Source organism: Mustela erminea, chromosome 19, assembly GCF_009829155.1.
Source record: "Mustela erminea isolate mMusErm1 chromosome 19, mMusErm1.Pri, whole genome shotgun sequence".
Taxonomy (NCBI): Eukaryota; Metazoa; Chordata; class Mammalia; order Carnivora; family Mustelidae; genus Mustela; species Mustela erminea.
Window position 1 is genome coordinate 11644591 of NC_045632.1, and position 24131 is coordinate 11668721.

General features: G+C 49.2%; 1 protein-coding gene across 1 annotated transcript; it reads left to right on the plus strand.

Moving 5' to 3' along the window:
* The first annotated feature begins 6964 nt into the window (after window positions 1–6964).
* LOC116580100 (zinc finger and SCAN domain-containing protein 5B-like) lies at window positions 6965–10969 on the plus strand. The gene is made up of 4 exons (XM_032326140.1): window positions 6965–7348; window positions 8713–8919; window positions 9646–9796; window positions 10075–10969. Exons 1-4 carry the CDS (start codon window positions 6965–6967, stop codon window positions 10797–10799), a joined length of 1467 nt encoding a protein of 488 aa, XP_032182031.1. The 3' UTR covers window positions 10800–10969.
* The last annotated feature ends 13162 nt before the right edge of the window (window positions 10970–24131 follow it).

Below are 24131 nucleotides of genomic sequence, written 5' to 3' on the forward strand. Positions count from 1 at the left end.
GGTCCTTGGAAAAAGAGAGGGATTTCCTTACAGGAGCAAATCACCCTCCACACGTGCTGGCGAATGACTGAACCCTAATGAGTGGAGACAGTTGCCTGCCCAGAGATCAGAGGAGGGACCCACGTGAGTACGGAGAGGGGCTGTGGTCGCTCCTTAATCAAGTTTCCCTGAAGCATGTGACTCTTGATTGATCTCAGGGTTATGAGTTTGAGCCTCACGTTGGACGTAGAGATTACTTAAAAATAAAATCTCAAAAAAATTTTATTAAAAGAAACCTTTAAATTGTGACAAATACATGTAACATGAAATTTACCAATTTTTTTTTAGGTTTATTCACTTATTTTAGAGAGAGGGCGCCGGTAGAGGGAGGGTCAGAGGGAGCGGGAGAAGCAGACCTGCGCTGATTGCTGAGCCTGACTTGGGGCTCTATCCCAGGACCCTGAGGTCAGGACCTGAGCAGAGACCAAGAATCAGATGCCATAGCCAACCGAGCCACCCAGACAGATGCCCCTGAAATGTACCATCGAAACCACGTTTCAGTGTCCAGTTCAGTGGCGTAGAGGACAGTTACGCTGTGCAACCATCCCCACCAACGCGAGAGGGCTTTCCTTCTTGAAATCTGAAACTCTGCCTGTGTTAAAGGACCACTCCGCAGGACCCCACCGCAGTCCCCTTCCTGTCTTCAGTCACTACATCTGCCCCTTTGTGCCTAGATTATCTCACATAGCATAACGGCCTCAAGCTTCTGCCCCATCCTGAGAGGTGACGGGATTCTCTTCCTTTTAAGGCTGAATAATATTCCATATCTCCTGGTGCTAAAAAATCCTGGCGAAGCCCCACCCTAACCCAAGTAATTCAGACCAAATGACCCGAGGGTGGGGCAAAGCCCTGGGGGGTTCGTTTGCTCTCACTTTTTCCCGTGAGTGCTGGCTGAGATCCTCAGGGGTCGCAAGGGCTTCCTTTTACTCTGGTGTCCACCGGGGGGCTTAAATTTGGGGCCAGATCTGAGGTTTTACTTGGTAGGATTTTACCGAAGGGGGTGAGATTTGGATTAATCTGTCACTGAGGGCACTGGGGCTGGAAAAGTTCGGTCTCTGGCTTACAGGGCTTCGCCAGCTGGTCCTCTAGAGTCAATACCCCTCTTCTGGCGTTCAGCCTCGGCACTGCATATGTTTCGGTTGGGATCATTACTATGTGGGGCGTTACAGGGTGTTGAACAGTTCCCTGGTCTCTACGTACAGGACAGCAGGAGCAGCCTCTCCCCAGCTGAGATGAGCAAACACGTCTCTGCATATCGCTGAGGTGCTGCAGAATCACCAGAACTGAAAAGCTCTCCTGTCGTTCAGGATACTAACTCATGGGGCCAAACAAGGACACAGCTAATGTGTTTATTTAGTTTTTAAAGACTTTATTTATTTATTTTGACAGAGAGAGATCACAAGTAGGCAGAGAGGCAGGCAGAGAGAGAGGAGGAAGCAGGCTCCCCGCTGAGTAGAGAGCCCGATGCGATGCGGGGCTCGATCCCAGGACCCTGAGATCATGACCTGAGCCTAAGGCAGAGGCTTAACCCACTGAGCCAGCCAGGCACCCCAGGACACAGCCAATGTAAAAAGTCAACAAAGAATATAAAAGCTAGATTACAGCTACTTTCAGAAATGGGGTGTTAGAACTGGCGTCCAAAGGAATAGAATAGAAATAAACACAAATCAGCAGCATGAAATAAGAAGGTAAAAAAATTTTGAATTCAATGAATATTAGTTAAGAAAAACATGCAGGAGCTGAACGAACACGGCAGGTGGGAATACAGCAGAGTGGACACAACAGAGAAATTAGAGAGGAGGAACAAAGCATCAGAGACGCTTCCAGAAGCGAGAAAGTACTAAGAGGCCAGGCCCTCCTTGAGGGGAGCACGATAAGGGGGAGGAAGAAATATTAGTAAGAAATCAGGAAGACGGGCACCTGGGTGGCTCAGTGGGTTAAGCCACTGCCTTCAGCTCAGGTCATGATCTCAGGGTCCTGGGATCGAGTCCCACATCGGGCTCTCTGCTCAACAGGGGGCCTGCTTCCCTTCCTCTCTCTCTGCCTGCCTCTCTGCCTGCTTGTGATCTCTCTCTGTCAAATAAATAAATAAAATCTTTAAAAAAAAAAAAAAAAAAAAAAGAAATCAGGAAGATAACTTTCACACATTTACAGATGAAAGAGCTCTTGGACCCGTGGTGTTCTTCAGGCTGAACAGGAAAAATCTACAGCCGGTCACAAAAGAATGAATTTCAGAAAAGCCTGAAGAGAGAGAGACACCCAGACCACTTCTGCAGGTAGGCTCACATGGCTCTCCGGGGCGACACAGTGTGGATGACGGAGCAGCAAAAACCTTCCAGGAACTGAAGGAAAACAAGGTAAATCTATCATTTTCTATCCCGGCAAATGTTCATCCTCATGAAAAGCACATTCTCGGTTATATGAGGTCATTTACAGTCACAGAAAAAATGAGATCTTAAGAAAGTGCAGAATCCTGGACATGTCATCTGTTTGTGAACGATCTGTCTGTCTGTCTGTCTGTCTAATCTGTTTATCAGTATTTACAGAGCATTTGCGGGGCCAAAGCTGTTAACAGCCCTGTAGGGGCAGACAGAGCGTTCCAGACCATGGAGCATGACCGAGGGGTCAGACTCCCAGAGCAGAAGCGTGCCAGGCTGCTGGGGAGGGGGCTGAGGAAGGAGAGCATTCGCAGGTCAGATGCTGAAGGCCTCTGGGTGCTGAGAAAGGACAAGGTTTCTCCTCCCCGTGTTCAGCAAACCGTGGGTCAGTTCTGAAGGGGGTACTGCTGTGTAAGGCTGGGGTCGGGTCACATGGTCCAGGGCCATGGGGAACGCAGCCCTTAAGAGCAGGAGGGCAGAAAGGACCACTGCGGAAGCAGCTGCAAAGGTCAGGGTCCCGGAGAGATTAGAAGAGGCACCAGTGAGGGGGCGAGAGGTCGGGTTCTGAATCAGATTTAGTGCCGGGTCTCCCATGCGCTGGTCTCAGGATGAAAGGGACGAGTCTGGGTGGGCAGAAAGCCCCCATTGTGCTTATGAACACTCTCAGGTTTAGAGACCCCCTTGCGCTCCAAGAATCATGCAAAGCCAGGAGCCTTCCGATTCCTCTGAAATGTTACACAAAAAAGTTTACGATCTGAATGGATTGGTTATGATTTGATGGACACTGAGAGCTTCCAAAACTGTAACCCAGACCCGCCCAACCCTGATTAAACTTCACTCGGTAACAGGCGGACCCACCGTTACAGCTTTTCAGGATTTGTGAAAGCTAATTCAGGGGAACAAGCAGGTCTGCAGAGAAGCCTCAAAACCACCTTCCCCACCCTGGGAGAGAAGGAAGGCAGAGCCGCGTCTGCGTGCTTCTGTCTGGTTTCTGCTGTTTGTATGAAAGAGTAAATTGATGTATATAAAATGGGTGATTTAACCCAGTTTGAGCAAAGCTTGAAGGCATTAATCGCAAGACAGTGAAAAATATGAGTTAAAAAATCACGAATATTCTTACGTATCAATAATTATTTTTCATTTTTCAATACCTTAGAATTAATATGTCAGAGCTTTCCTTGAGCTATATTTTTTTCCGAAGATTTTATTTTTTATTTTTTCAAAGAATTTGTTTGACAGAGAGAGAGAGCACACAAGCAGGGGGAGCAGCGGGCAGAAAGGAGGGAGAAGCAGACTCTTCACTGAGCAGGGAGCCCAACTTGGGGCTCGATCCCAAGGGAACCTGGGATCATGACCTGAACCAAAGGCAGACGCTTAACTGACTGAGCTCCTCAGGCGTCCCCGAACTAGATAAAATCACCTGTTTGATACCAGCCTCCCAGCTCTGCTCATGTTCTTGGCTTGACGGGTTGGTGTTGCCCCTGGCATTTAGGAAATACTCACTCGGCCTGCAAAATGGATATGATGTACTTTCCTCTACTTGAATGCAACCTCTGGCTTTCTAAACACCTACTTCCCATGCCCTGCCTTGTCAGCTCATTTTAAATAAAATCTTGACCCAAAGTGCTTAAAACTTGCCGCTCTATATTCCCTGACTCCTTTGAACACTTCAGGCATAGGATAAATAATTCAGTAGACCAGGAAAACCAATATTGTTTCCAAGTAGACTTATTTAATAAATTCCTTTTTTTAAATTAAAAGATTTTATTTTATTTTATTTTATTTTAAGATATTTATTTATTTATTTATTTATTTATTTGACAGAGAGAGATCACAAGTAGGCAGAGAGGCAGGTAGAGAGAGAGGGGGAAGCAGACTCCCTGCTGAGCAGAGAGCCCGATGTGGGGCTCGATCCCAGGACCCTGAGATCACCACCTGAGCTGAAGGCAGGGGCTTAACCCACTGAGCCACCCAGGTGCCCCAATTCCTTTTTTTTTCTCCTCTTGATGGAGTTTCAGTGGGAAATGTAATCCACACGGCCACCTTAAAGTGGTTCATTCCATGGCCTTAAACTAATCTTTGGGCTGCTGAGGTAACTGGAATTCTGGGCTTTCTCTAGCCCTATATAAGCGGCTGTGTGTTCAGCACAGCTCTGTGGGAGAGCCAGTCCTAGCTGGAGGAGGCTCGAGGCAGGACGGCGCAAAGACGCGAATGAGGCAAGTCACTGGCTGGGGATGTCCTTGGGTGCTGGGAACCTGGGATGTGGATGGAGGTTGGTGCCAGGAGGATTTGGGTCTGCATCCACTATACATTTGCTCCGAGGTCTTGTGAAAGCAAGAGTTGTCCTATATATACCCCATAATTAACTCTGAATGGTTGTGGTGTGATTTGACCCCCCAGTATGTCAGGTTTGTACTTTGAACCAGGGGTTTTCAGCCTCTGATGGTATTTTTGGCCAGGTGATTTCGTTGTTGTTGTTTTGTTTTGGGGAGGGGGTTGGGGGCTGTCCCGTGCACTGCAGGGTTTTTAGCCGTGTCCCCCCACCGCCTGCCTCCCCCATGCCCGGGTTGTGATGACCAAAAATGCCTCCAGATGTGGCCCAGTGTCCTAAGGTGCCAGGGGAGTAGGGCAAGTCACCCTTGGTTGAGAATCATGGCTCCAAATGTTGGTCATGCCATTGTGTAAAGACGTGCCAGGCATGTCCTCTCGGCATCCTCATATTTTACCCTCAGACAGGGTAAGAGATGTGTTTTCTCATCCCGTGTTATGGAGAAGGATGATGGTCTCCCGAGAGCTGGTGGACTTGCCTAACAGCTAATTAAAGCTACAACATGGGATCGAATCAGCGCTGAGTTGATCAGGCTTCCCCAAGGAGCCGAAGTAGGGGAAAAGGTTGACTATTGTGGGTTTTAGGCAAATGTGTAGAATTCACCTTGAATTCTGCATGGTACATGCTTCTCCTGAGGTTTCTGAATGCCCCACACCGCTGCTTAAAAACACATCGCTGGGTGTTTGCTGTCCACAGGGTAAAAATCAAACCTCTGAGTATGGACCTTTTTTTTTTTATCAACCTACTAGCCCAGCCATGATTAAAGCCCCTCTCTCGGGGCTCCTGGGTGGCTCGGTGGGTTAAAGCCTCTGCCTTTGGCTCAGGTCATGATTCCAGGGTCCTGGGATTGAGCCCCGCATCCGGCTCTCCTCACGGCGGGAGCCTGCTTCCTCCTCTCTCTCTGCCTACTTGTGATCTCTATCTGGCAAATAAATAAAATCTTCAAAAAAAAAAGCCCCTCTCTCTACCTGGGGACCACGTGGCTCTCAGTGTCCTGCCGAGTACCCCCCAGTCTTCCACCCCGTCCTCAGGTTGACCGTTGGCCTTTGAAAATTTCAAAGAGCATTGGATTTTTAATCCATTTTCTTGGATGAGATTAAGTGTTTAACCCAAAGAGAGGGAGAAGAGATTAACAGATCCCCTGGGGGTGGGTGTGGCCAGGGAAGGGGGAGGGACAGAGTTTCCTTTGGGCGTGGGATGAGTGAGTTCTGGAACCAGACACAGATGAATGTTGTAAAGCATTGCAAATGTGATAGTGCTGCAAACTTGTGCGTTTTAAAAGAGTTGAAGTGGTGAGTTTTGTGTTGTGTGTATCTCACGACAGTAAGGAATATTTGTTAATCCTGTTAGGGTTCTTTCGAATCCCCTTCCTGGAACAAAGCAATATCCAGGGACCAACAAGGAAATGTGTCGGGGCACGATCATAGATTAATACTTCCGATGTCCCCACACCACATGAAATTCTCAGGTTGTAAATATTTCTCTGTATTCTGCAGAATTTTAACTAATACAGTTTTGCCATGGAGGTTGTCCTGGTGGAAAGATAGAAAGACTGACATTGTTAAAATTCAATTGTAGGAGGGTTTTTAAAAAAAAAAAAAAAAGATTTTATTTATTTATTTGACAGAGAAAGAGATCACAAGTAGGCAGAGGCAGGCAGAGAGAGAGGGGGAAGCAGGCTCCCTGCTGAGCAGAGAGCCCGACGTGGGGCTGGATCCCAGGATCCTGAGATCATGACCTGACCCAAAGGCTGAGGCTTAAACCACCAAGCCACCCAGGTGCCCCTTAATTATAGGAGTTTTACACGTAGTTATATATAATTTATAGTCAAGGATGATATTGTTTCAACTTACAGATGAGAAAACTGAGCCCGCTTCTGTACATTTAGAGCTCAGAATCCAGGGGCCCTTCAGACATGTGAACCACCTTTTACTATAAATGTGAACATTGGAAAAATAATAGTGGGGTTACTTTTCACGGAATTAAATACTGGATGAGTGGGGGATGGTGTTAGTGTTGGGGTGAAGGGTTTGGAGGGAAGGGGGTGGTAAGAAATTAAACCAATCTGGTTCCTCCCCCCGCCCCACCCCACAGACTTCTGAATGAACGGCGCGTCTGTTGCTGAAGAAAACTGGAGTCGGTCCCTTTAGGTGGCTCTTAATTAGGCACCAGCTTCGAGAAAGTCTGCAGAGTCATACCAGAAAGTTCTCCGGTCAATATGGCTACAGACCAGAACTTCTCAGGGGGTCAGGAGAAACCCCAAGGCAGCCCGGAGACAGAGCTGCCACGGTCTACTCTGTTGCAAGGAGCCCTCGACGGGACACAAGACGACGACTGTGAGACGTGGCACCTGAGCTTCAGGGCTTTCACCAGCTCGGAGACGTCAGACCCCCTTGAGGACCTGAGGAGCCTTGGTGAGCTCTGCTACCTGTGGCTGCGGCCAGACCTTCACACCAAGGAGCAGATCCTGGACGCACTGGTGCTGGAGCAGTTCCTGATCTCCATGCCCCCGGAGCTTCAGGTCCTAGTCAAGGAAAGTGGTGTGCGGAGCTGCGAGGACTTGAGGGACCTGCTGAGAAGCAACAAGACCCCCAAGACATGGGTGAGCAGGGCCTTCCTGATGGGAAGGGGGAGCTGGTGTGGGAACTGCAGGTGCCCTTGGACTGGAGAGGACATGGGGGCTTTCTTGGTCAGTGGTTCCTGCTGGGAAGATGGTTTGCCCCTCAGGAGACCCTCGGCAGTGTCTAGAGACATTTCCAGCTGTCACGACAGGGAGGAGAGGGAGGTCACTGGCATTTGATCGGTTTCAGGAGTCTACGAACTTTACTGTCACTCACCCTGCCCGACCTCTGGTGGGGACAGCTGCCTAAGGGGCATTCCAGGGGCTCCAGGAGGAAGGAGCTGGAAACCAGTTCAGTCCGTTACGTTTGCAATTCTTGATATCGCCAGAGACCCTCTTAAAAGTGGTCCTACTTGGGTGAAGTACCTAATGAGCTATGTTGCCACGGAAACTAGAGTCCTGGCATGACCCTGAGGAAGGAAGGGGGCTGGGACAGCAGGCTTTCGACTCCACGAGGGTCTCTCAAATCTACTAGTGACACTGAGATGGACCAACCTTGGGGCTTTCCTGGGCATCGTAGTGTTAGTGCCATCCTTGATGTCAACGGCAACCACCCCCAGTTGGGAAAGTCAAAAACAAAAAATCTCTGGTGGTTGCCGGATATACCTCCAGCTCACAGGTATGACTCTCCAGACCAGGTTAAGACCTTACATGGAAACATTTTCCATCGTGGTGGTTGGCGTGCACCTGTAGGCTTTGTAGAAAAAGCAAGAGTCTGAAGGATCTAGGAGGGGAATGGGACCTGGTGTAGCACCAGCCATGGGGAGATGAGCTCTGTAGGTAATCTTGTAAGTGGACAGGAGGGAGTTAGATCCAACATGGCAGTCCTCCTTGCCCTGAGCACTCCGGGAGGTGATGAAATTCTCCAGGGGTGAGTGGAGAACGGGAATTATAAGCTTTCGACAATGTGGTGGGAAAATAACCATGGGAACTGGAAGATGGTCATCTGGAATGACAGATAAGGGGATTCTTAAGACAGGCTGAGTGAGATGTAAGCCACACGTGTGACGTCTCAGCGGGGCCTGGTGTTGATTTCTCACCGTGCTCCACCTCGAGTGCTGAAGTCAGGAGTGGATAAAGCATGCCTTAGGATGACTCGTGAGGGCTGAGTATTAGCTGAGGTGGTGGTTGGGACATGGGAAGGTGTTGATGTTGATTAGATATTGTGGCTAGGCCGGTGGTTGTCCAACACAAGAGGGCGGATAAGTCCCCCACCACCCTGGGAGGCTGCCTTTGAAACCAGTAATTCCAACAAAGTGTGAGTGTGCAGTATCTTCATTGAGGGAGCCTCAAAGCTCCGTTCTGGTTCAAGTGAGTCTGATCTTGGTTGACTCTTGCCCTCACAGACCATAGTCACCTTACAAGGACAGGAATTTCTTGTACGAAGTTCAGATGCTCAGATGGCTGGAGCAGAGGTCAGTGACATGGACCTTGTGGCGGACTTGTCCAAGAAGCCCCGATCTTCTGTGAGTGAGACACATCCAGAGGACAGCGAGAAGGTCAGCAGAGAGCTGCAGAATCTGCCAGGAGTCAACGAGCCATCAGCCGGGCAGGTGAGTGTGAGGCCCTTCCCGATCTCGAGACAGCGGTGGCAGAAGGTACTAGAAGCGGTGGTGGGTGTAGCTGTGGAATAACTGGGACAGTGGCAGAGCACAGAAGTGCACCCATTGTCCCATGGAATCCCCATGGATGCATCGAGCCTGTAGACATCTCTGAGCTTCTGTGGAGAAGGAAGACTCCTCAGCCTTTGTCCCTCTGCCTAAGGGAGTGGTTCTCACCTGGAGTTGTTTTTGTCTCTAAAACACTTTTGCAAATGTCCCAAGACCATTTCAGTTGTCAGAATGCAGGTGGGGTTGGAGGTTGGGATTGCATCGAGTGGTCAGAACCCAGGGACGCTGCTATGATCCCACAATGCACAGGAGAGCCCCAAACAGGGATCGTCCCACAAAATATCAGTAGTGATGAGCAGCGACACCTGGACCCAGAGCCACCTTGCTTCCCGAATTGGCCAGAGGAAGCCAGGTGACCTGAGAAGTGCTTAGAGAATTAAGCGTAAGGGCTGTGACATGTGGACATGATTTAAAGGCACGCTGGGCATGATTGATGAGAGGGAGTGATGAGTGGCCCAAAGGAAGTGTGGGCACATCCACAACACTGTCATGTTGAGAGAGTTGGTGTCTCAGATTAGGGTGATGGGCAGGATGGGGAAAACAGGGATGAGAGCTTCCCATGCCCCAAGTTAGGCACGTTGGCAACTACATGTGTTTGCCTATTGCCAGGCACAGAACGTTCTCCTGCTGGAGACCATTCCTAGAAAAGATGTGCAGGAGAATCTGAGACCCAAGGGGAACCTGAAGGAGAATCTGATGGAAGATCTGGAAGAGAGGACAATACTGAAGTTCCAAGAGCCTCAGCTTCTGGAAGGTTCTGGTGAGCCTGGAAACTGGGAATTCAGAGGAGTTAGTGACTCTTCCTCAGCTGGGAAGTGGGGGTGGGGATCCAGCACTGACATCTCTTGGGGGAAGAGAGCCCTGAAATACCAACCCTTCTCTATCCCTGACTGTCCTCAGTGTCCTAGGTACAACCCTATCCCAGGTCCATTGGTTGATGGGAAGTTCTCAACCCACAGCGGCCTTTGGTCCAAAGGAGGTTGGTATCATTGAAAATGCTCTTAGTTAAGTGTTGTGTGTTAATCTTTCTTTCAACAGATTCCATGAAGGCAAAGGGTGGAAAGAATCTCCAAGAAGGAGCCCGTATTACAGACGTGCACGCCAACAGACCCTCCACCCACGTTTCAGAGAGACAAACTTCCCCTCAGAGTGAGAACAGAAGAGATTCTCAGAAAAGCCCAAGAAATCCCAAAAGAAGAAAACTGGACAACACCTCTATTTCCGAAGAAGTACCTCAAGGAGGGACCCCGTATTTGGACAAAGGAGAAGTCTCAGCTCAACCTGTGTCCAGCTCGGTCCATCCTGTTGGGGGAAAAGCCATGGAACAGACACCAATGGGACAGACACCAACCGTGTGCAGCATCTGTAAGAAAGGGTTTCGTTATAAATCTCAGTTTCGCATTCACTGGAGGACACACACGGGAGAGAGGCCATTCAGATGCGATTCCTGCGCGGGGACATTCACGCAGCCTTCAGACCTCCGCGTGCACCGGCGAATCCACACTGGGGAGAAGCCCTACTCCTGCGAGCTCTGCCACCGGACCTTCACCCACGACTCCACCCTTCGGAGCCACCGCCGGGTCCACACCAAGGAGAAGCCTTACGCATGTGCGGACTGCGGGAAAGCTTTCAGCCACAAGGGGAACCTCAACGTCCACCTTCGCACCCACTCTGGGTTGAAACCCTACACGTGTCCCGAGTGCCACGGCGCCTTTCGTCAGCTGGGAACTTTCAAACGCCACCAAAAAACCCACATGAAGTGACTTCCTGACAATTCCGCTGACAAGGCGACCAGGTCCAAGTGTCTTCCGTCCCAAGAAGGAGGTTAAGGGTGGTTTGTCCCCAATTTTGGAAAAATGACAGGACATCTCGAGCACTTACAAGGTTTCCGGACACATAGCAGCTATCCTGTGAACATTAATTATGAGGATCTTGGAACGATGATGTCTTCCCTATTGGTTTTCATTTTCCATCTCATCGTATCCCATTGTCCCATTGTCGTAAGCTTTTTGGTTTATGTTGCTATTCTCGCAATGAAGGCCAGTCTTATTTTCGACATTTCCTAATAAAATTGTTGCTGCAGATTGTCTTCCTGTTATCCTTTATTTCCTTATAAGGTGGGATGGTCCAAGTAGGGTGGCCAGATTATTTTTTTTAAGATTTTATTTATTTGACAGAGACACAGCGAGAGAGGGAACACAAGCAGGGGGAGTGGGAGAGGGAGAAGCTGGCTTCCTGCTGAGCAGAGAGCCCAACGTGGGGCTCGATGGGGGCTTATCGTAGGACCCCGGGATCATGACCTGAGCTGACGCCCAACGACTGAGCCCCCCAGGTGTTCCAAGTGGCCAGATTAAATAGGAGATAACCAGTGAAGTTTGAATTTCAGACGGACCCGTTTTAAGTATAGACACATTCTGATTTATTTATCATATTCTTGAGCAACTTTAAAAAAAAAAAAAAAGAGGGCACCTGGGTGGCTCAGTGGGTTAAAGCCTCTGCCTTCGGCTCAGGTCATGATCCCAGGGTTCTGGGATCGAGCCCCACGTCGGGTTCCCTGCTCGGCAGGGAGCCTGCTTCCCTCTCTCTCTCTCTGCCTGCCTCTGCCTACTTGTGATCTCTGTCAAATAAATAAATAAAATCTTAAAAAAAAAAAGACATTTTTTTAGAGCAGCTTCAGATTCACAAAACAACAGAAGTCCAGAGATTTTCCCAGAGGACGCCCCCGCCCCTTCCCCACACAAACACGTCCTCCCTTACCACGTCCTTCCCTTACCGTTCTCTTCCCTTACCTTCCCAGGGCCAAAAGTGATGAGGCCCTGCTGATGTCATTGTCCCCCAAGCCTAGGGTTGAGGGGTCACTCAGTGTTGCCCCTTCCCTGGGTTTAGACAAACGCAGGACGGGGACCCACTGTGAGGGTCTCGCGCGGAGCAGTTCCTCGGCCCTAAAATCCTTCCGTGCTCTGCCTGTCCGAACCGCTTTGTATTCTGCACCCTGAATCGTTGCTAAGTTGGGTGACCTGTCATTTCCCACAGGGACTCCGGAAGCATTCGGAGCCACTGGTTAGTAGGTCGCCTTAAATGAGGTACACAGACATCGCCTGGAGGCTCTGTGAAGCCAGCCGTGAAGGGCGCACACTCCACTCTGGGGCGGGGCCTGGGAACCTGCATTTTAAGGAACTTGAGTTTCAGAATCCATTTTCTTGACCGCCTGTGTCCCACAGCATTTCCTCTATTAACCTTGTGTGTTAGGATGGCACATCTGTCTACTGGTTTATTAACGCTCAAAGGCCGGCACTTGACTGATTTCCTTGCTTTCCCTGTAATACCCCATGTCTCTACGCCCCCCTCCACCACCGTCAGGATCCCTCTCTTTCTGCCTCCTTAAATTCAGACTCCTTGGTAGTGAGTTTCTCCGATCTTCTTGTTTTTGATGTCCCAAGAATCTGCACTTTTAAGAAATCCCCAAGGGATACGGATGCTTCTGCTCTTGGGAGATTTTGAAAAAAGCAGATTTTGGATCCAGTAACCTTCAGGGCTCTGAGTCTGTCCCTTCCTACATGGGGTCCATTTACAAAAGTCCCGTTTCCAGGGAGGAGGGTTTAAGGTCCTTCCCTGGGGCAGGTGCCCGGTACGCGACCCAGTGTATGCATGCAGACTCGCGTCTCTTCCAGACTTGAGGCCCTGAGCAGTCTTGGAGCAGAGTCCACGAGGCCGTTCTCCGTCTTGGCGATGAAGCCTGATTTCCTTCACCAGACCTAGAAAACGTCTTCCTGGGACACCCTGCTCATGTATCTTAATCATAGGGACGCCCACCAGTGAGCCTCACCCAAAGGTTCTTTGCAGTCCAGTTTCCCAATCTGGCAGCAACCTGGAGCCAACTTCAAAAAAACAAAAACAAAAAATACACAAAGAAACCCCACAAAAAACCCAAAATACCCCACCTGCGCGTGGGGGCCACACCTAGAGAGAAGGATTTGGCTGGTGTGGGGTGTGGCTGGGGCACTGGGAGCGTTACAGGTCTCCCGGGAGATCCCAGCGTGTGGAGGACGAAAAGAGGATGAACATTGCTCTGTATTCCCAGAGATCCGCTTCCCCGGCCCCTCGGGTATCTCCAAGCCTCCAGGACAGAGTTAGGATTCGGGAAGGGGGGTAGTGGGTCAGGGATGAGCAACCTTTCCTAACCTCTGGGTGTGGTCCTCCACCAGCCGCGTCCACCCGGCTGTGATCCGTGTTAGAAGTTAAACAGCAGGGCGCCGGGGTGGCTCACATGGTTGGGTGACTGCCTTCAGCACCGGTCATGATCCTGGAGTCCAGGGATCCGGATCGAACCCTGCATTGAGCTCCCTGCTCAGCAGGGTGTCTGCTTCTCCCTCTGTACCCCCCCACTCCTTTCTCTCTCTTAAACGAAAAAATAAAATCTTTTTTTAAAAGAAATTAAATAACAATCAGGCCGAAACCTACTGAATCCGAAGGCTGGGGGTGGGCTCCTGCCCTCCTTTGAAAGAGGGATTCTAAGACATTCTACATTCTAAGACTCCCCAGAAGCTGCCCCTTCGTCATTGGTTCTTACGCTGGCAATCACCTGAGTACAGTTTTGTTTTGTCTGTTTTTGAAATAACTATAGGTTCACAGGAAATTGCAGAAATAGGACAGGGAGATCTCCTGTATCTTCATCCAGGCATGTCAAAAAGTGCCCAAAGCCCATGTCTTTCAACATGTAGAGGGGACAGGAGGTTGGAGAACGCAGGTATGAGGACACACATGTTTTCACTTCTTCCAGGCTGTTTCCATCTCAGCGGCCCACTCGGGCCTTCTCCCCACATCGCGTCACTAAAACAGCTCTCAGCAGACTCCGCAGTGATTTGGGTCCGTCAGTCAGCAGCCCATCTTCACTCGTCTAAGTCCCACCCTGCGGCCAGAGATGGAATTAGCCATTCACACCACCGTGGAAACCCCACGTGTCCTTGGCTTCCTCTTCCCTAACTGGCTTCTCCCCTTCTCTCTCTGCCACACATCCTCATTTTCTCCCAAATTTCTGAATAGTGCATGCCTCTGTTATGGGTTAAAAAAGAAAAAGATTGTTAGCATGAACAGCAGTTTGAATTTTATTAAGATGTAGACATTCATCATGGGGTAATTATAAAATACAGGGACAATAAGATGCTTATTAAAAGGATACTTCCAATATCCAGAGACATGAGTTGTTAACATGCTCGATTTCTTTCCCTTCAATAATTTTACTTCCAAGTCGCAGGATTGTACTGACACTCTCATAAATTGGTAAAGTTATGTTTCTCTTTAATTACATACTTATTTGTTAATTTATTTTGAAAAAAAGTATCAAAAAAAGGAATCCCTTATCATCTCCCAGAAATGGGATATTGATAATATCCCATGACCTTTGCATCTCTGTAGACGCACTCCTGAGAACTCGTCTCTCAGCTTCTTCACCTGGAGAAAACCAGCATCACAAATCCTAGCTCATCATTACTTTAAAAGGTAATTTCATTAAAGACATGTGCATGCGTGGGACTTAAGAATATGTTGTTTAGTTTTGCTTTTTTTTTTTTTTTAACAGAAGAATAACACACAGAAGCTTGTCTTCCTGGATTCGCTTTTTGCCACTCAACTTTGTTGCTGAAATGCACCCAGGTTTTTTAGTACCACGGTAGCTTCCGCATTTATTGTTACTGTCCTGTATTCTTCTCACCGCATGTGTGACAAAGGAGCCGTCCCCTTGGCTGCCGTTGTCCGTCTGTATATTACACGCATTTCTCTGGCTCTCTAGAGACAGGCCGGGGCCTGACAGTAGGGACTGAAGCAGACGTTATTAAACGTTGGGAGGCTGCAGCGTGAGGTCTCCTGATGAGAGGTTATCCTGTGTCCTTGACCTTGAAGAAATACATTCCTTCCTTGGAGGGGGTGGCGTGCAAGGCCTGCCGAGGGAATGCGCGTCGGAACCGGTCGCAGCGTCCCTCCGCCGGCTCCGGGCTGCAGGAACGGGCGTCTGTGTCCAGGCTGGCGCCGCCGGTCCCCCGCGCGCTGGATCGTTCTGACTGCGGATATTCGAGAGCGAGAGGCTGTCCTCGTTGATTTTAGGGCCAGTTCGCGTGCTTATGCGACCACGGCCGGTAGGTGGCAGCGAAGACCGCGGACCCCGGGGCGCTCGCTGGGGCTTCCCTGGGAGGGACTGTCCCGGTCACCCGCCACCGAGCATCTCCCGAAAGGACATCTCTGCTCTCCGTGGGGCTCGACGGTGGAGGGAGCGGGCGGAGGCTCGGCCGAGTGGGGGATGGGCTGGATGGCGCCTGCGGGGATGAGCCCGGGAGTCGTATGGGAGAGAAGAATCACTAAATTCACTCCTGACACCAGGATGACGCTGTACCTTCACTAACCGGAATTTAAATAAAAACTTGGGAAAAAATTCACCAGGAAGTATTTTGTTATACAAATTATTTTTATGAAGCCCGACGTATTACACAGAGAAAAAATTGTGATTACTAATAACGATCTTCCAATTAGATTGTAACCTGTTTTATTTATTTATGCAGCTTTATGTGACCTAAATTACCGTCATTTTGCACACTTCTAATTGTAACACATTCTAGGATAAATTGCTAAGCTCTTATTTCTCCTCATGCCAGAAATAATTTTTTTAAAAGATTTTATTTACTTGAGAGAGTGGGTGTGTGCACTCGCACACAAGAGGGAGAGGGCCTGAGTGAGAAGCAGGCTCACCCCTTAGCAAGGAGCCTGATACGGGGCTTGATCCTAGGACCTAGATCCTAGGTCCTAGATCATGACCTAAGCAGAAGGCAGAGGCTTAACCCACAGAGCCATCCAGGTGTCCCTAGCATCTGATTCTTGATTTCAGCTCAGGTCATGATCTTGGGTTTGTGGGATCAAGTCCCACATAAGGCTCCGTGCTCAGCGTGGAGTCTGCTTGTCTCTCTCCCTCTGCTCCTTCCTTGCTTGAGCTCTCTCACTCTCAAATAAATAAATAAACAAAATCTTTAAAAATATATATTTTGGGGGGGACTGGGTGGCTGTAGTGAGTACGAACCTTAATAAATAAAGTGTAATAAATAAATGAATAAATAAATAAATAATATGTAGTAAGTGCAAACCCCTACTAAATGAAAAACAGGAACAAATTGCAAACTAACCACATAGCAAGTAAGCCTAGACCATATGCGTGTAGTGATAACAAACTAACCTCATAGCAAATACCACATAGCAAGTAAGCTTAGACCATATGCGTGTAGTGATAAGATTAGCGCGGAGTAACAAGTTGTAAATATTTTAACTTGTGCGAAATATCGTAAACCAAAACATGTTTATGACGTGTGTATGTTTTTGGTGTGTAAGCATAAGAAAAATAAGTGATGTAATATGTTTATGAAGGAGACTTAGCACAGTATATAAAGAGGCATCGGGTTGGACTGAGGTGAAGCGAGTTCCCTGTCGGGAGAACATCATCGCCAGTGCTACCAACGCCCCGACAGTTTCGTTGCCAACCACTCGCTGGTTCTCAGTCTCAACTTCTGCGGTGACCTCTCTGTCTAGATTGTGAGGCGACATCTCCTTCTCGGTGACAACGTCAGTGGACCGTGACCAGGCCACGATAGTGGTGCGTACCTCGTCCCGATAAAGATCAAGTGCGTTACATCATATCCATCTCTCTATCTCTTCTTTACACGTTGCGACCTCCTGGCGGGACGCAGGGGTTTTGCTCACGACAGAGGCTAAGTCAGTTAAGTAGCCAAGTCTTGATTTTGGCAAGGGGTTGTGAGATCAGCTGTGCTCACAGCCTGTTTAAGATTCTCTCTTCCTCTCCCTCTCTCTCTCTATATGGGAATTTTATCTGGTATAATTGACATACAATAAACTGCACATTTTATCAGTTTATGATAATCAGTTTGATGTGTGCATAGACCCGTGATGCCGTGTCACACCCAGGATAACAATCTCATCCTCCCCCAGAATCACCTGTATGGGGCCTGTACAGTCTCTCCCTCCCTCTGGCCCAGGTGGCCACCCGTCCCCTTTGCACCATGCAGGTCAGTTTACATCTTTGAGAATCTTAAATAAATGGAATAATCCACCCAGCATGTCCTCTTTTGGATGTGGTTTCTTCCAAGAATTGAGAGTTTGAGATTCACCCAGGTTATATGCCTGTTTCGAGAAATGCATTTCCATGAGCTTTAGAATCTCCTTATTAGGGGCATCTGGGTGGCTCAGTCGTTAAGCATCTGCCTTCCGCTCAGGTCATGCTCCCAGGGTCCTGGGATGGAGCCCCACAATGAGCCCTGCATTGAGCCCTCATGGAGCCCTGAATGGTACCCCGCATGGGGTTCCCTGCTTGTTGGGGAATCTGCTTCTCCCTCTCCCTCTGCTGCTGCTCTCTGTCAAATTAATAAATAAGAAAATTTTAGAAAAAGAATCTATTTAATAAATTCCATTAAATAATCCCACTGGAATATGTCATTTATCCTTTATTCACAATGACATCCACAGGATTTGGTATATGTTCTGGGCTCCACAAATAGTTGCCAAAGGGGTGAACGGACGGAGAGGGCACGGCCCATCCATGGAGTGGAAGGTGTGCAGTCACTGAGAAAGAACAAGGTAGATCTTTACCTAGTGCTCTGGTAAAATGTGCCTAACAAACTGATAACTTAAAAAAAAAAAAGAAAAAAGCAGCTTCCTTCACCATAGACGTGCTTTGTCCCACATTTGTGTATTCGATACAGGTGCGTGCAAGGGTGTGACCCAGGTGTGCAAATCCATGCAATGCAAGTAAAAGAGCTACTCAGACGGCAAACAGGGTTCCAGTGAGGAGGAATGGTGAGGGGACGGAGCAGAGACATCTAAGCTTCCTCTGCATTTTTTAAGCTGCTCCCTTTGGAAGCAGGAAAGATACTTTTATTATTATTATTATTATTAAAGATTTTATTTATTCATTTGACAGAGAGATCACAAGTAGGCAGAGAGGCAGGCAGAGAGGGGGGCAGGGTAAGCAGGCTCCCCGCGGAGCAGAGAGCCCGATATGGGGCTCGATTCCAGGATCCTGGGAACACGACCAGAGCCGAAGGCAGAGGCTTTAACCCACTGAGCCACCCCGACGCCCCAAGATACTTTTATTTTAGTTTAAAATCTTTTGGTGACTATTTAGGGAAACAAAAACGCAAAGGTGTATCTAAATCTTGAGCCCGAGTGTGATCAAGAGCCGGCTGGGAACCTGGGGTAGGGGTCAGGGAAGGGAAGAGGACTTGACCCTGAGGACAAGAACTCCCCTAGCCCCCCCCCCCACCCCCCGAAGTCCTCAGGCAAACGGAGAAAACCAATATAGCCTCAGCGTTCACAGAGGCAGAGCTGCCTAATTACGGCCTCAGGTAACTCTCCTCTTGCTATTTCAAAGTTTTCATTCCCTCGAATGCTTTCAAGTGTATTTATTCCCAAAGCTTGCTTGCCTGGGGCCCACGGGCTTTTCCCTTTGGCATCTCAACACAGCCCTCCCGCGCCCCCCAAAGGAGAAGCTGTTTTTCCTGCAGCCCCGGGATGGGCTGAATGAAGGATCATGACCATCATTTCCCAGCGGCAGGAAGGAGGAAGAACGCAGCTGCCTCACTTTCAGGGTCCCTGTGAGGGCTGTTAAGGCGATTTTAACGAGTCCCAGAGCACGAGGCTCCCTTTCTGCCCGCTGAGGTGCTAAACTGGCGTCAGAAAGTTCATTCTGAAAGTCTGGGAAACACTGTCCAAGGCCAGCTTCCTGGGGGGCCCGTTTTCTTTCAACTGCTTATTAAAAAACAATGATCACAGTAGGCTTCTGATCATGAAGGTAATATATGCATGATTGTTGAATACCTTTGAAAAATAAGGAGCAAAGGAGAAGAAGCCGCCCATGACCAAGCGGCTTTTACTATAAGAGTGTGTCCTTCCGATGTTTTCCCTACACAGGTGTGTATGTGTAAGAGACGAGTTTGTAGACACACATATACGTCATGCGTGCATATATGGGCGTATACAGGAGTCATGGAAATGAGAGCAGGTGTTGATGAAGTTCCAGAACCTAAGTCAGGTTCGGTGGGGTGAGGTTCGGAGCTGACGACTAAAGAAAGAATTCTTAAGACATCTTTGATGCAAAATGGTGGTTTATTAAAGCACGGGGACAGGACCCGTGGGCAGGAAGAGCTGCTGCCCTGGGTTGTGAGGAGTGGCTGGTTATATACACAGGAGTTGGGTAGGTGAGGACAAAGGGTTGTTCAGAAGGGCTATTGGGGTAAAGAAGACTGTCAGGATATTGAAGGCCTGGTTACTATCAAGCCAAGGCCACTTTCCCTCTAATGAGGCACTAACATAAAGACAATTGGGAGTCTCCTGGTGGAATGTTACATTCCTGCTATCAAACGTCCTTGTTAGTGAGATTTAGGTTTAGAAGAAATTTAACTTTATTTACTTTTCTTTCTACCTCCGCCTCCTTCGGTTTTTTATGGAGGGGAGTGTGACATTAGGGCTTGAGGAACTAAGTTATGTGTCTTTGGAAATTGGGCTATTGATAAGGTAACTTCTTTGTTGTAAATCTCAAGGACATTTGTCAACCAAGAGAGACTCCTGCCTTGCAGGACTGTGATCTCTGCAAGATAACCATTTGTTCTTCTTTTAGGGCAGTCAGGGGTGCCTGTGGAATGTCACACATATTACCAAGGGGAGTGGGTGGAGAGGGGGTACAAGGCGCCAGCCCCTGCTCCATCCTCAGCCAGCCTCCTGCTCCCTCATTAGTGTGACGGCCCATCCGTAGCAGATGGGGGAGAAAAGCAAACCGGCTGCTTTGGGGGTTCCTCCTCAAAGGAAACACAGGATGAGCAACAGGTCTGAAGGAGGAAATTTAAGTGCTCATTGTTAGTGGTCTGTGAGGTCTGTGGGGTCCGCGGGATGCTTGGCTGTAGGGCCTGGGAGCGCTCCCCAGACCCAGCCGTCACCTCCAGAGGGGTGAATGAGCCCAGATAACTCAGAGTGTGCAAGAATCGTCTTCCACGGGCTCATGTCCCAGAGGACGGACTAAAGGCAGGAGAAGAAGCAGGGACCAGGGCAACTGAGGGGGTGGCCCGAGTCAGGGCGATTCTGTGCATGGAGAACATGGCAGAGTTTTGAGGGCTATTTCTGGAAGCAGATGACTCCCCGGGGATACTGGAGATGAACCCAAGGGCTGATCTCCATGTTCTCAGGAGAAGTTACTGGGAGGACACGGAACACTTATTCCTGGGATGTGGGCTGCAGAGTGCCCTCCGTGCTAGACAGGTCGCTGTGGTGCAGAAATTAGACGCCCACTGTCCTCAGCTGGTGGGCAAGCAAGCTGCCTTCTGTCCTGTGTCTTCCTCACAGCCTCAGCCTGACCTTCCCGGACACGGGCCTGGGAAAGTCTGCAAGCCTCTGGCAAGCTTCCAGAACTCTGCCCCCACCTGCCCCTTGGTGCCATGCCTAGGGCATTCCAGGGGTGCAGTCTCGGGGCAGGTCAAGCCCACCGTCTCCACAAGCCCCCTTCAGGCCACTTAGATAGCCTTCCACACATATGAGCACCTCCCTACCCTGTTCTAGACCTGTGTGGACCCTGGGGAGACTGAGGGAAACCAGAAAGTTCCTGCCTGAGTAGACCTCACTGCTGGTCGAGGGGAGGTGACAGACACACAAAGGGACATATGAACCATCTGCTTTCGTTTTCCAGGATGGTTGCAGTGCTCTCACCCAGCTTGCAGCCGCCATGTTGTGAGGAAGCCTCAGCCAGCCCATTCCACAACACACACGGAGAGACAGGCGGTGGCCGGTCCCAGCTGCTCTAGTCATCACCTGATGGACCCTGGGCCAGAACCCCTCACTGGGAGGGTCCTCCCCAAATTCCTGGCCCTCAAAACCATGACAGGTCCTCCAATAACTCTTGCTCTTTTGAGTCACTGAGTTTGAGGTGACGTGTTACTTGGTCCCAGGTAGCTGGGGCTGCGTCAGACCATCCCAGCCCACACTTCTGACCCCGTCCTCTCCCTGCTCGGTCCTCAGACGGTGCACCTGGGGTCTTCATCTGCACAGTCAAGCTGACACGCTCCTTCAGATCTGGTCTCTGGTGGTCCCAGGCCTCTCTGTCCTGCCTCAAATTTACCCTCTGTCCTCGCCATCTAGGAGAAGAACGTGTGAAATGCACAAAGTCCTCCACGTTCAGAACCTCAGCACCTGAAGACTCACGTGTTTGAGGGGCTAGAGACACCTTCAGAAGGATTTTCATGGTTGGGATTTGGAAGTGTGTCAAGCAGGTTGAGTGCAGGTCCAAATCCTACCTTCCCCACCTTCTGGTTTGGTGACTTTGAATCACAAAATATCATAAATAAATATAAATATTAATAAATATCATAAAATGACATTTTAGGACTTTATAAGGTTTTTTTCTGAATTTTTTAATTTATTTGACAGAAAGAGAGTCAGTGAGAGAGGGAACAGAAGCAGCGGGAGGGGGAGAGGGAGAAGCAGGCCTCCCGCTGAGCAGGGACACCCCCCCCCCAATGTGGGGCTGATCCCAGGACCCTGGGATCATGACCTGAGTAGAAGGCAGACACACAACAACTGAGCCATCTGGGTGCCCTAGGGCTTTTTAAGGTTTTTAAGAACCCTGTGTCTTCCTACCTGCGGGGGAGGCACACATGTCCATTTGGTGCTATTCTGGTGGGTTGTTCAAGGAGCGCAGTCAGTGACCTTCATTCAGTGAGTGGCTCCTTTGATTGAGATCACTGATCAGCTGGAAGAAAGTTTTCAAATTGCAGCCTCAAAAACTCATAGAATTTTAAGAAATAAAGTCATTTCCATCAGCAGTGAAGCCATCAGGTATAAGTAAACAAAAATCTTCAGAACACTTTCCACTAGCCTTTGGCTCTTGATTTTCTTCAATTGTGGTTTGCAGAAACAGGCAACACCATAAGGAGTTTTGTCCTTTCTGATTTGCTATGGGCCCATTTTTCTAAAATGCTCCATTTGGACATAGCATCTTGCAGAAGAGACACTAGAGGCTAAAGGAAAAGTGTGTGCTTCCATGTATGTCTGTCCATCCTTCCAATCCTTCCCACTCTTTTCTGTGTTGGGAGCTTTGCTCAGGTTGTATCCCAATACTCCAGATCATCACCCACTCAGACCGAAACCTGAGGCACACGTCAGTGAGGTCTTCCCAGGCAGCCCCAGGCTGAACCATCACCCCAACACCCTCCATGTGTGCCACATGACCCCACTTTATGTGCCTTCCTTGCAGTGATGGCGGTAGCTGCAGTCATATTATCCGTTGTCTTCCTGCCCCAGGATGCACACGCCTCAGAGCTAGACATGCCACACCTGCATCGGGGTCTCCTTGGTGCAGCGTGGAGGGCTTGCCCATGTGGTTCTGTCTTCAGGCTCCCACGACCCACCAGGGAGACAGCGTGACAAGGTTGAGAGCCAGCTTTGGCTAGTGGTTCAGAGCAGTGTCGTCCAAGATGACAGCCATGAAGCCACAGAGCTATTTAACGTTAGACACATTAAAAGGAAATGAAAGTAAAGTTCATTTTACTTCTTGCACTGGTGTCATCTCAGGGGGTCAGCAGTCACATGCGACTGCCGTGTTGGACAGTGCGGGAGGACATGTCATATGTGTCACTGTGGAAAGTGCTGTTGGAAGGGGCTGGTTAGAGCATGTAAACCATATTCAGATGCTCGCTTCCAAAGCCTAGCGCTGCCTGTGTGATTTTGTGTTGACTTTACACTTTCTGGGTCTTAGTTTCTTCATCTATGTAGTGGGGCCCATAATAGTTCCTATCTCGTAGTGTCCTAGGAGTTCCTGGATGCCAAGACACTTGGAAGGGCGCTGGGAGTATAGCCAACGCTCTAAAAAGTATTAGCTATTCCTGTGATGTCTCCATTTCTACTTCTCCAGAAATTGAGGATCAAAAAGGAGAAAGAGTTTATCCAAGTTCACAGAGCCAGGAGGTGGGGGAGCTAAGGCTTGATCTTTAGCTTTCTGGTTCCATGGTGGCTCGTTCCTGTGCCCTGCTGGCAGCCCCTTCTGGGCAAATTTCTGAAACTCATTGTTCCCACATATGTTCCATGGGAGACAAGAGACTCCACTGGGCCCTCCGTCCGGGACAGCTGTGCAGGAATAGAGCAGAGAGCCAGCCACAGCCATGGAAGTGGCTTGTCCATCCTGGGACTTAGCCCCTGGCTTGCAATTCTTCGGAGGGTGGAGGAAAGAAGCCAGACAGCCCTGGGGAGAACAGTGTCGATGTAGCTAAGCAGGTCCCAGCAGCTGGGGCTGTGACGACCCGTGTGGGTGCTGCCCCGTGGGAGTGATGACCCTGTGCCGGGGACACAGTGCTCATCCCTCCCACTGTGGCCAAGCCCTGGGGTTGCTCCGGGAACTGCATGGAACGATTGAACTGTTTTCATTAATTTCTCTTTGGCGAGGGGGTAGGTGCTGCTGCTGTTGCTGCTCTGGTGGTTTAATTTTTAAATTGGGTTAGTTTTAACATGAGCAGTTCCTGTGCATGTCCTTTTTCTTGTAATGCAGGAGTATATTTGATTGTTATTTTGAGGTCTTTTGATATATTTTCCACACATAAGATTTTTTTGTTTGGGATAGATAAAATTTACCTAATAGAGTCAAATTTTTAAAAGATTTTATTTATTTATTTATTTATTTATTTATTTGAGAGAGAGAGCACATGAGCAGGAGGACAGGCAAAGGGAGGGGGAGAAGCAGACTTCCCAGTGAGCAGGGAGCCTGATGCGGGTCTCGATCCCAGGACCCTGAGATCACGACCTGAGCCCAAGTCAGACGCCTAACCCTAAAGTTAATTGTTTTAAATATACAATCCTGTGACATTTAGCATAGTCACAACGTTGTACAACCACCCCCTGTACCGAATTTGAAAACATTTTCATCGCCCCGAGGAGACCCCATTATCATTCAACACTCACCCCACTCCTTCCTGCCCCTGCCCCTGGTGACAGCCACCATACTTTCTGTCTCTAGGAATTTGTCTATTCCAGATGTTCATATAAATGGAGTTATCCACAATGCGGTCTCC

Bases quoted from the DNA above. Each gene is read 5' to 3' on its own strand.
- LOC116580100 (XM_032326140.1), top strand. From the start codon at position 6,965: ATGGCTACAGACCAGAACTTCTCAGGGGGTCAGGAGAAACCCCAAGGC. The intron at 7,349-8,712 runs GTGAGCAGGGCC...TTGCCCTCACAG, and splicing joins ACAAGACCCCCAAGACATGG to ACCATAGTCACCTTACAAGG. The intron at 9,797-10,074 runs GTGAGCCTGGAA...TTCTTTCAACAG, and splicing joins TCAGCTTCTGGAAGGTTCTG to ATTCCATGAAGGCAAAGGGT.